Genomic DNA, 14358 nt, shown 5'->3' on the forward strand with positions numbered 1-14358 from the left:
ACGCGTACACCATTTTTTTTACTTTTTTATAAGCTATATTTTTGCTAAGAACATTTTTTTCGACAAAATACTAACTTTTTGAGTTATTTGCGAAAAACCGTCTAAAAATGTGGTTATTTTGTTGAAAAATGAACATATTCACACGCAAATAACTTGAAAAGTGTTGACTTGGCGAAAAAGCTCTATAGAACAAAAGTTACTTAAAATTAGCAGTTTATCCATTTCCGGACTTGTTTTGGACATATATTTTTTCACCCCCAAGAGGGGATGAAAGTCACCCCCAGTGCAAAAGCACACATCGGCACAATATCACTTTTTTTCTTTGACATGTAAGCTATGCGTATGCCAAATTTCATGTCAATCCAAGCGGTTCTTTAAAATTTAGAGCAAAAACCGTGAACGAATGGACTATTAATTTAAACTGAAATTATTTAAACATACATAATATTAGCAAGTAATTATTGTAAAATATCTTGCTAAAACCTGGTATAACTAAATATGCATTAAATTGTAAATAATAAGTATTCATTATTAGCCAGAACATTATCATTTTTTTATAATAATGTCTTATTGAAAGATTTATTAAAAAACAATAGGTATTGTATTCGAGAAATATAAAATATTTGTAAATACAGAGATAATAACTACAAAGATAAAATATTTTTAATTAAACCATTGAAAAAGTTTGTATTGTTGGTCGTATAACTAATAGATGTTTGATGTTGATTTGAATATTTCTTAAAGGTATATTTAACTTAACTTCCTCCATAAGTAATAAATTTCTCCTTTAGGGCTTTAGGGTGACCTATTTGGATAATTACCCACACTTTTGTCTATAAAGTCGAAATATAATATATTCACTGTATAGAGGATCACAACAGTTTCTGCAAAAAATAGCAGAAATTGATTACATACAATCACAACAATTTGGATATTAATAGCCCTCATCATCAATGTGCCTTTGGAGAAAAATTTCAAAATTTAGGGTAAAAATAAAAACGTAAAATAACATTTTTTATCTTTTTTATTTTTTCATTAGTTTCTTAATTTTAAATAAATAATAAAACTTAAATACTCAGGAACATTTGTACCCTCTAAAAAATCTCAAAAATTTCATCGACTCAATATAATAACTATTGAGCCATGGGAGTAAAAAATCGTTTTGGTTTGCAAAAAACAAGCACGAATATATACAATCTCATGCTTTATCGTCCTTTATTCTTTTGTTTTCTTCTGCAATTGCCATCAACGTTTTAGCTGTAGCTTTTCCTGTCTGCATAACCAGCGAATGGAAAATACCATTTTGATTTTGTAAAAGCGTATGTGGATGATCGAATTCCACAGCTCTTCCTGCATCCATGACCAGAACTTTATCCGAATCCATAATTGTATTTAATCTGTGAGCTATGGTTAATACTGTGCACTTGTCGAAATTTTTTCTTATTGTTGTTTGAATCAAACCGTCAGTATATGGATCAACGTTGGCTGTGGCTTCGTCTAATACTAGTATTTTGTTATTTCTGATTACAGCTCTCGCTAAGCAGACCAATTGCCTTTGACCTACACTGAAGTTAGAGCCACCTTCTGCCATTTTGCTGTCCAGACCGGCTGGTAAGTCGTCCACTGCACTCTTGAGTTCAACTTGTTCCAGGGCATTCCATAACACCTACAAAGATAAAATAATGTGGTAAGTGTTAGTATAAAAAACGAGTTTCAGCATTTTAAGGGTACAGTATATAAAAAAACTCATACAGAAGTAAAAACTTCAAGTTGTATACTGGTATAAAATGATTTATTATAAAACTTCATAAAAAGTCGTGCAAAACGTTTTCGTTCTAATTCAGAACATCTTCAGTACATTCTGCTGAGTAGTTGAAACTAGCACACAAATTAGAGTGGTAACATTATAATATAGGGTGTCCCAAAAGTAGTGGAACGGTCTAATATTTCGCGAACTAAACATCGGATCGAAAAACTGAAAAATACGTGTTTAATCATTTTCAAAAATCTGTCCAATGACACCAAACACCAACCCCCACTACACCCCCTGGAGGTGGGGTGGGGGGTAACTTTAAAATCTCAAATGGAAACCCCTAGTTTTTCTTGCAGATTTGGATTCGTTACGTAAAAGTAAGCAACTTTTATTCAAGACATTTTTTCGAACTCTGGATAGATGGCGCTATAATTGGGAATAACCATTTATCCTGATACCATAGGTAAATTATAGAAACGGTCTAATATCTCGAGAAATACACTTCCAAATGAGAAACCTAAAAACAGGCTTTTAATACTTTTCGAAAACCTATCGATAAACACCAAAAATGACCCTCCACCCACCCCCTAGAGACGGGGTGGGGGGTAAATTTAAAATGTTAAATAGCAACCCCCAGTTTTTATTGCAGATTCGAATTCGTCATGAAAAATTAAGCAACATTTATTCGAAACATTTTTTAAAATTGCTGAAAGATGGCGCTAATAAATCGTATTATTCCAATTAAAGCGCCATCTATCAACAATTCTAAAAACTGCTTCGAATAAATGTTGCTTAGTATTTCATGGCGAATCCGAATCTGTAATAAAAAGTGGGGGTTGCTATTTAAGATTTTAAAGTTACCCCCCACCCCACCTGCAGGGGGTGGGCTTGAGGGTCATTTTTGGTGTTTATCGATAGGTTTTCGAAAAATATTAAAAGCCTGTTTTTAGGTTTCTCATTTGGAAGTGTATTTCTCGAGATATTAGACCGTTTCTATAATTTACCTATGGTATCAGGATAAATGGTTTTTCCCAATTATAGCGCCATCTATCCAGAGTTCGAAAAAATGTCTTAAATAAAAGTTGCTTACTTTTACGTAACGAATCCAAATCTGCAAGAAAAACTAGGGGTTTCCATTTGAGATTTTAAAGTTACCCTCCACCCCACCTCCAGGGGGCGTAGTGGGGGTTGGTGTTTGGTGTCATTGGATAGATTTTTGAAAATGATTGAACACGTATTTTTCAGTTTTTCGATCCGATGTTTAGTTCGCGAAATATTCGACCGTTCCACTACTTTTGGGACACCCTGTATATGGTTTACATGATAGATTTAAATAAAACATGGTGAATACCAGTCGATGTTAAAAAATTAAATTAGTACATGTTTAAAGGGCAACATGCTTCCCTGCTCGAAAAACTAGGTACTTGCCAGTTCAATATGGGCACTAGGGTGGTGCGAAAAAAGTCAAGTTGATAAATCCGTATCGCTATAGTGCGTAAAAGTTGCGATTGGTAATTACAAGAAAAACAAAACAAGAATTATTCAAATCGGACTTTATTTCCGATCCCGAAACGGACCTAAAGATTATGAAAAAAAATAAAATTTTACCTTTTTTTCAAAAATTTTTATTTATCCGTCGAGTACGTTTTATTTATCGCTATAGTAAAATTTATTTACACTTTGCATGGTTCAGTACCAAAAAAATTGTTTTACGCATTTAACGGATATTTTCCGATCCCGCAAGGTCAATCAAAATCTATAAAAATTTGAAATTTTTGATGATTTTGAAAAATTAAAAACATTTAGTTATCTCATTTTTTTGTTACATTGTGAAGCTCTTCTCTTGTTTAGATATTGCATGACAATATTTGAACAACCCAGATCTCAAAACGAGGGGGTGGTTGCACTTGCAGCTCCACACGAACCCTTTTCTCCAACCTACCAATGACTGTGTGTTTTTTACATTATTTACATATGTACATTTCTTTTTCATCTGTTTGTGTCCAGCTCTCAAACACCAACTTTGCATTGTGATTTCTTGGTAAAATCTTGATTTAAGTGTTGTCCTGATGCATCTATCTCTTGATTGAGGCCCACATATATTAGGATTAGACGATGTTTTCGTAGCCAACTTTAGACACCGCTCATCAGCTGGCTTGTGGCAGGGATAGTTTTGTATATTCCAGTCTGACATGTCGCCCGATGTAATACAAGGAATTATATCTTCATTTGAAACTCTTCGAGGAAGTGGTGGAGAAGATAGTTTTGCAACATTCCAGTCTATCATTTTAGTTTAGTCATGTGCTTCAAAATTTTGAGTAGTAAAGAGAAAGGAAACACATTGGAGAGCTAGGACCAAGGAGAGTGTTAAAAGCCGGACAGACTCAAGCCAAGGGCAAAAGTATTAGAAATTTCATCCCTCCTGCTTTAAGTTTTCAAGCACAGGACTACACTGAATTAATAGACTGGAATGTTACAAAACTATCTTCTCCACCAGTTTTTCCAAGAGTTTCAAATGAAGATAAACTTCTTGCATTACATCGGGAGACATGACAGACTGGAATGTATAAAACTATCCCTGCCACAGGCAAGCTGACGAGCGGTGTCTAAAGTTGCCCACGGAAGCATCGTCTAATGCCAATGTATGTGGGCCCCAATCAACAGATTGATTAATCAGGAAAACATTTAAATCAAGGTCCATGCTGCCAGATTTGACCAAGAAATCACAATACAAAGTTGATGTTTAAGAGCTGGACACAAACAGATGAAAAATAAATGTATATATGTAAATAATGTCAAAACACACACTCATTGGTTGGTTGGTTGGAGAGAGGGGCGCGTGTGGAGCTAGAACTGCAACCACCCCCTCGTTTTGAGTTCTGGGTTGTTTAAATATTGTCATACAATATCTAAACAAGCGAAGAGCTTCACAATGTAACAGAAAAATGAGATAACTAAATGTGTTTTAATTTATCAAAATCATCAAAAATTTCAAATTTTTATAGATTTTGATTGATCTTGCGGGATCGGAAGATATTCATTAAATGCGTAAATCTAATTTTTTATTACTCCTCCATGCAATCTGTAAATAAATTTTACTATAGCGATAAATAAAACATACACGAAGGATAAATAAAAATTTTTGGAAAAAAGGTAAAATTTCAATTTTTTTTTTAATAATTTTAGGCCTGTTGCGGGATCGGAAGATATAGTCCGATTTGAATAATCCTTTTTTGTTTTTGTTGTAATTACCAATCGCAACTTTTCCGCACTATAGCGATATGGAATTATCAACTTGACTTTTTTCGCACCACCCTAATGAGCACAGACCAACTGAGACCAACTGCCCATTGAACTGGCAGGCACCTAGTTTTTCGAGCAGGGAAGCATGTTGCCCTTTAAGCATGTACTAATTTAATCCTTTAACATCGACTGGTATTCACCGTATTTTATTTAAATCTATCATGTAAACCATATATTAAAATGTCACCACTCTAATTGGTGTGCTAGTTTCAACTACTCAGCAGAATGCATTGAAGATGTTCTGAATTAGAACGAAAACGTTTTTTTAAACTAAGGTGTACAGCCAACTATTGGAATTTTTCCATTGATTTTGGTACCGTATATATGTTGAAACCCAAAACCAAAACAGATCTAATATCTTTGATATATAGTTTTTGTTTTTATAAAAAGAAAATGTAAAAATACTGCCTTATTTTCACCTACCAATCTCTCTCTCAAACAATAATTCCAAGAGAATCTTAACGTAACGGTATTAGCATTCCAAGATACTTACCATTTTGCTCACGTTCAAAATTTATGTTAGAGGAATAGAGCAGAGGCGTGCGGTCCATGGAAGCGGGGGAAGCACCGCTTCCCTATACTTCCATATAAGAAAATACATATATTATTAATTAGTATTTAATTTTCAACAGTGTTTCCCTAATCTAAGTAATCTATTATGTAACTAATCGGCATTGAAACATTATTAAAATTTGATCGCATACGAACGGTCTTAAATAAGCACACAATTCAACGATTCAGTCCGATCCTGACGGAAGCGCATCTCAAAATCGCTGCTTGTCATACATTTGTCCCGTTCAAAAATTGGTCAGGGTTTAATAACCTCACTCGCTAGTCATGTTCCTTTCACGCGAATTTTGATACGCCTGGAAGTGCTCGTCCGACCGCTTCCGATTCGAAAACGAGATGCGGAGTCTGTTACTGCTGCTATAAGGGGTAGGTATTTAGGTACAAATGGCTCGATTTCAATTTTTTGCTTAATATTTTTACTAATATTTTATTTGACATTTTGAGATTTTTCCTTTTACTGATATTTTATAGTACCTACGACATTTTACAGACGAAGTCAAGTGACATTGTATTTTGTATAAGACAATTTGATGACTTATGATGATTAAAAAAATGGGCTGTTTAAAAATATTTGGGATAAAGCTGAAAATATGGGCTTCGAACCTAAAAGAAAAATAATGATGATTGATATTGTCGGAGAAAGAAAGACCTATCGACGATTATACATAGAAATTTTTGATAATATTCTACAACAAATGAATTATCAATTTGAAAATTTTAAAGAAATAAAATATGTAGAATTATGTAATTTTAATATGTCTACTTATAATTCATTAAAATCTCCCACAGAGGTATGTACCTATTTAATTCAGTACCATTAAATTATGATTTTTTTTTGATAATCTAGCTTTGCATTCTCAGTTAAATGTCATTTATAAAACACCTGAAATTAGTGATAGAGAAATACTTAGGAATCGCTTGAATTTTTTGAATACTACTGGTTTAAATCAGTCTCTGTGTGAAGTGGGCAAGTTGTGTGAATTAAGTAGTAGGTACTAACTATCCCAGCTACAAGTGCATCAGTTGAACGAAGTTTTTCAGTATTAAAACGCATCAGAAGTTTTACAATAAATTTTACAGGTGAAGACAGACTTTCCAAGTTAGCCCTATTATATATTGAAAAAGAGTGCATTTATTAAACAATTATCAGAAAATCCAAAATTTTACGACGATGTTATCGACAAAAAATTTGCATTGGTTGATAAGAGAATAGGACTCAAGTATAAGTAAATAAGTGTCATATTGTTGAAAGTTGTGTGTTATGGAAGGTGATTCGAAATCGGAATATAAAAACAATTTTGAATAGAACTCTTCTTTTTAAGTTTAAAGAAACCAAGCCTGAAGCAGGGACTCGACCCTGAGCAAGCAGTACAGATCGATGATAAGTCACTAGATATACGATATACCAAGTCACTAGAGTCGCTAACCTGCATTGATCGGGGTAGGATTTCGTTTGTGAGTCCTTGTATCCAGGACTCCCACATAATAAGCACTTTGCTGATAGAGAGCCCATATAGCGCATCAGAGTGCTATCGGAGGGGAAGTGGATAGTATAAAGCATTGGGGCGGGATGGAGTGACGCCCGCTTATAAGAGTAAATCCTCTTTGCCTCAATGAAGTTGTATCACCCGAATCTCATTCTCAAGGCGTGTGCATGTCTCTTAGGCTGGGTTAAACACTATACCTAATTTTTTGTAGTTCTTGTTTTTAGTCGATATAAGTTAACAGGTAATACATTAGGTATACACCTATTAAGTAGGTATATGTTTTGATCTCGACCCTCGTAAGAAAATATTTGTTAAACCCTTATTGAATCGCTCCCTCTTCCGAAAATGTCACCGCACACCACTGGAATAGAGTTTGTCTCTCAGTCTAGTTTAGTTTAGACAAGCCACATAATATGCTTTTTGGACTTTTCTTTAAAGATCATCAATATTGTCCACTAGTAACATAGTATCTCCTGCAAATCTGAGGTTGTGAATAGGGATTCCTTTTTCTTCTTATTGTGTCGATACTACACTTATCGTTCCATTGTTTTCGTGGTCTTACCACTGATCGTCTTCCTATTGGGAAACTGTCTCTCGCCGATTTTATACGTTGTCATTTGGTTTATATGATTGTTCCGTTTTATTTTTGTATGTCTTACCTAGTGCTTGATGTTCTCTATTTTATATCTTAGTTGTAAATATGTACTTCGATCTCTGTTCCATAGTGTCTCACTATCAATTTTTCTAAGGATTTCTCAGTATAAAAATGTATACCATTTTTATTAAGTTGCAATGCGAAGCCAAAACTGTCTTAATTTTTACTTAGGTTAGAGAGCACAACCAGCACTATTATCGACGATTTTACCTCTTGTTAGAGGCTCTTCAGAGAATGCATAGGCTGCTATCTCTACTCCAGGTAAAAATTTTCGACATTTATTAGTCCCCCACTGCAACTCACGTGAAGATAGTAGGTGCGCAGCGGCATCTGCTAAATAAAAGTCTAAGTTTTTCAACCTAATAAAAATATTTGTAAAATAAAATACTTTTAAAAGATTTTTAATTGAAAAACTTATTGGACCATTTTCCTGGTGACAACCTTGGCTTCTAAAAATTGCAAGCCAGATGGATGCTGCAGTGAAGACAAGAGGGAATTCTAAAAAGTAGCAATTCACAACCCCGTCTACATCTTGGTAACGTTCCAATGGAAAATGGACCTAGTTACTCTATAGAAGTAATACGTAATACTAATATAAAAAAAAATGTATACCATTTTTATTCAGGTGCAATGTTAAATCAAAACTGTCTTAATTTTTACTTAGGCTAGAGAGCGTAACCAGCACTCTTATCGACGATTTCACCTTTTGTTAGAGGCTTTTTAGAGAATGCATAGGCTGCTACCTCTACTCCAGGTAAAAACTCCATTCTCTTAAGAGATAGCAGCCTATGCATTCTCTGAAGAGCCTCTAACAAGAGGTGAAATCGTCGATAAGAGTGCTGGTTGCGCTCTCTAAGCTAAGTAAAAATTAAGACAGTTTTGGCTTAGCATTGTAACTGAATATAGGTCTGGATCCCGCGTATGAAAAAAAAGTTGATTAATAGCAACCTGAAAATTTGTTAATAGCTTAAGGGTGTCTAGTCGGATAAACTTTGATATATGGAATACTGGAACAGGGGCAGTTTTAATTGTGGAACAGATTAAAAATTTGGAACAGTCAGACTGCGAAAACGGCACATTTATTTTGTCCGACAGAATAGACTTAAACTCTCCGAACAGAGATTAAACTTACATGCAAAAATCAGACTGCTATTTATCACCTGTCATAATTCCTGTCATTTGACATATTCTACATGTTCCACTCATTAAAACGCAAATTTGGTGATAAATAGCAGTCTGATTTTTGCATGAGAGTTTAATCTCTGTTCGGAGAGTTTAAGTCTGTTCTGTCGGACAAAATACATGTGCTGTTTTCGTGGTCTGACCGTTCCAAATTTTTAACCTGTTTCACAATTAAAACTTGTCCTGTTCCAGTGTTCCCATATATCAAAGTTTGTCCAACTAGACACCCTTAAGCTATTAACAAATTTTCAGCTTGCTATTAATCAACTTGTTTTTCATACGCGGGATCCAGACCTAATAAAAATGTTATATATTTTTATTTTAGATTAGTATTACTCCTATAGAGTTACAAGGTCCATTTTCCGTTGGAATTTTACCAAGCTGTAGACTTGTGAATTGTAACTTTTTAGAATTGCCTCTTGTCTTCACTGCAGCATCCATCTGGCTTGCAATTTTTAGAAGCCATGGAGGTTTTCACCAGGAAAATGGTCCAATAAATTTTTCAATTAAAAATCCTTAAAAAGTATTTTATTTTAAAAATATTTTTATTAGGTTAAAAAACCTAAACTTTTATTTTTCAGTGTCTTTGCTATTTCTAGCATTCTTTTTGTTTTCTCTGTATCATGTCGTATTTCTTCTGGATATGTTGCTATTGGTCTGATGACTCTTTTGTAAACTTTGGCATTTCGTTAGTAAGGCCAAGTTCGTATGCCAATTCAGCATACGTTATAAACCATCTTCACATTTTAAGTCGTTTTCTCCCATTTGTTGTCATTTTTTCGTTCTCATTTTTTTATTATTTCATGCATGATAAGGTTAAACCATGGAGCGCTCAGGAAATCTTCCAGTCTTATCCCAAGCCAGCTCCAATTGGGTAAAATATTTCTTCTTCTATATACTTTTACTTTTAACAATACGACACTGAAAACTTTTACTATGTGGCTGAATTTTACAGTATCTAACTGTCTAACTGAAAAGGTTGAGGAGTACAAATCTATTTGCCTTAAATTGGTTATTCAAAATTATGTCTTTGTTTTTTAATTTATTATTTCCAAAGATTCTAATAAGTATCAATTAAAACCAATATTGAATGGGTTGCATACGTGAGTCCATATTAAATGAGGTAATGAAACACAGACTTACTCACAATCATTTAATTTTACTTTGACGACCGGTTTCGATCTCTACATTATTCAGATCATCTTCAGGTCGGCGTTACAAGTAGTTATATACTACAATTAAAGAAAACCAGAGTTAGAACATTGTCTGGTTGCACACATGTTAATAGAAAGCTAACTTCGAAAACATTTTTTGAAATAGAGGTTTGCAACTGTTGACATTTCAGAAAAGCGATACATACAAATGCACACTTACGAGCAACAGATACTCAGAAGCATGTATAAGTAAATGGATGCATGCAGTTTATGAATATTTGTTGAAAAAGTTAAAAAATAATAATAAAAATAAAAAATGAAAAATTAAAAAAAAAAATTTTTAAAATCGAATAACTAATTAAAACATTAATAAAATAAATATGCTTCCAAAATTCAAAAAAACATAATAATAGATAGTAATATTGCTCTGATCTACTTACATGCCATTACAAGGGATGCGCTGCCACTTAGTTGTTAACATGTTAATACGTCCAACTTATGCTAATAGGTTAGCTGGGAGAGGTATAGGGCAAACAGACATGTTACGTAGGTCAAAACACAGTAAATTTTTTTGAAATTTGAATGGATCCTAAAGGAAGATGCGTGCTGTGAAACAAAGGATGTTGTGTTAGGAGAAAGGCAACGCTCGAGTGGATGTGTTTTAAATGTAGCTAAGTTTGAAATCACTTTATTGTAGAATCTGGTACTAATGTGATGGTCTTTGCTCGTTGATGTTTTTCGATATGGGCAGAGGTCAAAGTATGTGAAATGACAAATAGGAAAGTATTTAATTAAATTAAATTAAAATTAAAATGTCTTATTCCCGGTCAAAGGACTAAGGGATGTCACAGATTTAATAAATTGTAGGTGCCAAACACTTTGAAATCTATGAAATGTATAGAAATAAGAAGGCTATTTAGATGAAAAATAGTAAAAAAGGTTGTCAAAAGAGAGTAGTTAAGAAAATGTAAAAAGTAAAAACTGTAAAAAGATCAGAAAAAGGCAAGGGTTATTTTGTTTGAGTTATTGTATGATGGAATATATTCAGAGAGAAAGTTAATGGTAGGGTGTAGGCACTTACTTGAGAATAGTTTTAAAAAAATAAATAAATTAATTAACACATAACACATAGGATTTTAAAACACACAGACATAACAATAATTGGTAAAATTTTTTGAAGGGAGGTAGCAATACATTTCGCCAATTCAGAAATAACTAATTTTATTTTTTAATTATTTAATTTTATCTTTTAATTAAAAAATAAAATTAGTTATTTCTGAATTGGGGAAATGTAGTGCTACCTCCCTTTAAAAAATTTTACCAATTATTGTTATGTCTGTGTGTTTTAAAATCCTGTGTTATGTGTTAATTAATTTATTTATTTTTTTAAAACTATTCTCAAGTAAGTGCCTACACCCTACCATTAACTTTCTCTCTGAACATATTCCATCATACAATAACTCAAACAAAATAACCCTTGCCTTTTTCTGATCTTTTTACAGTTTTTACTTTTTACATTTTCTTAACTACTCTCTTTTGACAACCTTTTTTACTATTTTTCATCTAAATAGCCTTCTCATTATTTCTATACATTTCATAGATTTCAAAGTGTTTGGCACCTACAATTTATTAAATCTGTGACATCCCTTAGTCCTTTGACCGGGAACAAGACATTTTAATTTTAATTTAATTTAATTAATTATTTTCCTATTTGTCATTTCACATATTTTGACCTCTGCCCATATCGAAAAACATCAACGGGCAAAGACCATCACATTAGTACCAGATTCTACAATAAAGTGATTTCAAACTTAGCTACATTTAAAACATATCCACTCGAGCGTTGCCTTTCTCCTGTCTAACACAACATCCTTTGTTTCACAGCACGCACCTTCCTTCAGGATCCATTCAAATTTCAAAAAAATTTACTGTATTTTGACCTACGTAACATGTCTGTTTGCCCTATATCTCTCCCAGCTAACCTATTAGCATAAGTTGGACGTATTAACATGTTAACAACTAAGTGGCAGCGCATCCCTTGTAACGGCATATAAGTAGATCAGAGCAATATTACTATCTATTATTATGTTTTTTTGAATTTTGGAAGCATATTTTTTTGATTAATGTTTTAATTAGTTATTCGATTTAAAAAAAAAATTTAAAATTTTTTATTTTTTATTTTTTATTATTATTTTTTAACTTTTTCAACAAATATTCATAAACTGCATGCATCCATTTACCTATGCATGCTTGTGAGTATCTGTTGCTCATAAGTGTGCATTTGTATGTATCGCTTTTCTGAAATGTCAACAGTTGCAAACCTCTATTTCAAAAAATGTTTTCGAAGTTAGCTTTCTATTAACATGTGTGCAACCAGACAATGTTCTAACTCTGGTTTTCTTTAATTGTAGCATTTAACTACTTGTAACGCCGACCTGAAGATGATCTGAATAATGTAGAGATCGAAACCGGTCGTCAAAGTAAAATTAAATGATTGTGAGTAAGTGTGTGTTTTATTACTACATTTAATAAATTAAAACCTTTATTTTGTGTACGAAGAATTTTAAACTGTTAATTAAAAGAATGATTATGATCTATAAGGTGAAGGTAGATCTATAAGGTACGTAAGTAGAATCTGCTTAAAAGAATTGTTGTGTTTGATGAAAACTTACAAATTCTTGATATATTCAAAATAAAGGCCTTATTTTTCGGTGAAAATTAATAAACCTAACCTAACGTAACCTAACCTCAACATTTATTTGTCCCTCAAAAAAGAAAAATGCTAGAGAATGAACCGACCACCGCACCATAAGCCGGATGTCTCACAAACTTAAAATGTTTTTAAAGATCATTCATAAACACATTTACCAAACACTTGATATGGATATTGAAAAACTCAATTTGGATACCGTAGAGGCGTAGGTACCCGCGAAGCTCTCTTTGCATTCAACGTATCAATCCAGAGATACTTGGATACGAACCAAGATATGTACTTCTGTTTCATAGATTACAACAAGGCTTTTGATAAAGTCCGCCACAAAGATCTAATAACGTCCCCAAAGCAAAGCAATTACAATACAATGACCTTCGAATTATAACAAATCTATATTATAAACAGCAAGCACACATACACATTAACGAACACACATCAAAAGAGTTCGAAATTAAAAGAGAAGTGCGACAGGTGTGTGTATTGTTACCACTACTATTCAATGCATACTCTTAAACCAATATTCTGAAGAAATTATGAAAAGAGCTCTTGAAAAACGGCAGAAATAAAGGTTAATGGAATGCCAATTAACAACATTAGATATGCGGTCGATACTATCATAATATAAGAAACGTCCAAGGCCTCCAAAAGCTAATGAACAAGATAGCTAAGTATGGAGAAGAATATTGATTATCAATGAACATCAAGAAAACTAAATTTATGAGTTTATTAAAAACCCAAAATAATGATGAAAACCTGACAATTAACGGTAAAACTTTAGAACAAGTGGAAAACTATAAAACTGTCTTGGCATAATAATTAATCACACAAACGATTACTCCAAAGAAATCAAAGTTCGAATAGAAAAAACACGAATAAACTTCAATAAAATGAGAAAGGTACTTTGTGCAAGAGAACTGAAATTAGACTTGAGAGTTAGGTTGGCAAGGTGTTATATTTTCTCGACTCTACTTTACGGGATAGAATCATAGACTGCTAAAAAGTTGGAAGCATCTGAACTTTGGGTGTATAGAAGAATCCTAAAGATATCATGGACCGGGCATGTAATAAACAACGAAGTCATGAGAAGAGTCAACAAAAGAATGGAAATATTGAAACCATCAAGACACGAAAGCTGCAATACCTGGAGCATGTTACGCATAGAGGGAGATACATACAACATACTTCAATTAATTATGCAAGGGAAAATCCAGGGCAAGAGAAGTGCAGGAAAGAGAAGAATTTCATGGTTACATAACTTGAGGAAATGGTACGTATGCACATCAATAGAACTATTTACATCAGCAGCAGGATCTAAGATAAGAATAGCCATGATGATTGCCAACCTCCGCCTCTGATATTGCAGGTAAAGAAGAAGAGGTCACTCATTGTGCGATCTTCCTAGAGCACCTGAAGATATACCAATGGAGACATGTTTTAGGAGTATTGGAGGATATCACGATCCTCTTAGTAATGTGTAACGATGTGATAACTCGGCAAGCGATGAGCTGCTATTACCAGAGACGACCGATGGAGTGTCCGTG

The 14358-nt window shown here is 33.3% G+C and overlaps 1 protein-coding gene across 1 annotated transcript in view; it reads right to left on the bottom strand.

Moving 5' to 3' along the window:
* Positions 1 to 1006: 1006 nt before the first annotated feature.
* LOC114327204 (probable multidrug resistance-associated protein lethal(2)03659) overlaps positions 1007 to 14358 on the bottom strand; it is a 205465-nt gene continuing 192113 nt past the window's right edge. The window contains exon 11 of the mRNA XM_050660975.1: positions 1007 to 1666. Coding sequence (XP_050516932.1) covers positions 1199 to 1666 — 468 coding nt within the window. The 3' untranslated portion in view covers positions 1007 to 1198. The remainder of the gene's footprint in view (positions 1667 to 14358) is intronic.

This window comes from Diabrotica virgifera, chromosome 9 (assembly GCF_917563875.1).
Source record: "Diabrotica virgifera virgifera chromosome 9, PGI_DIABVI_V3a".
NCBI lineage: Eukaryota > Metazoa > Arthropoda > Insecta > Coleoptera > Chrysomelidae > Diabrotica > Diabrotica virgifera.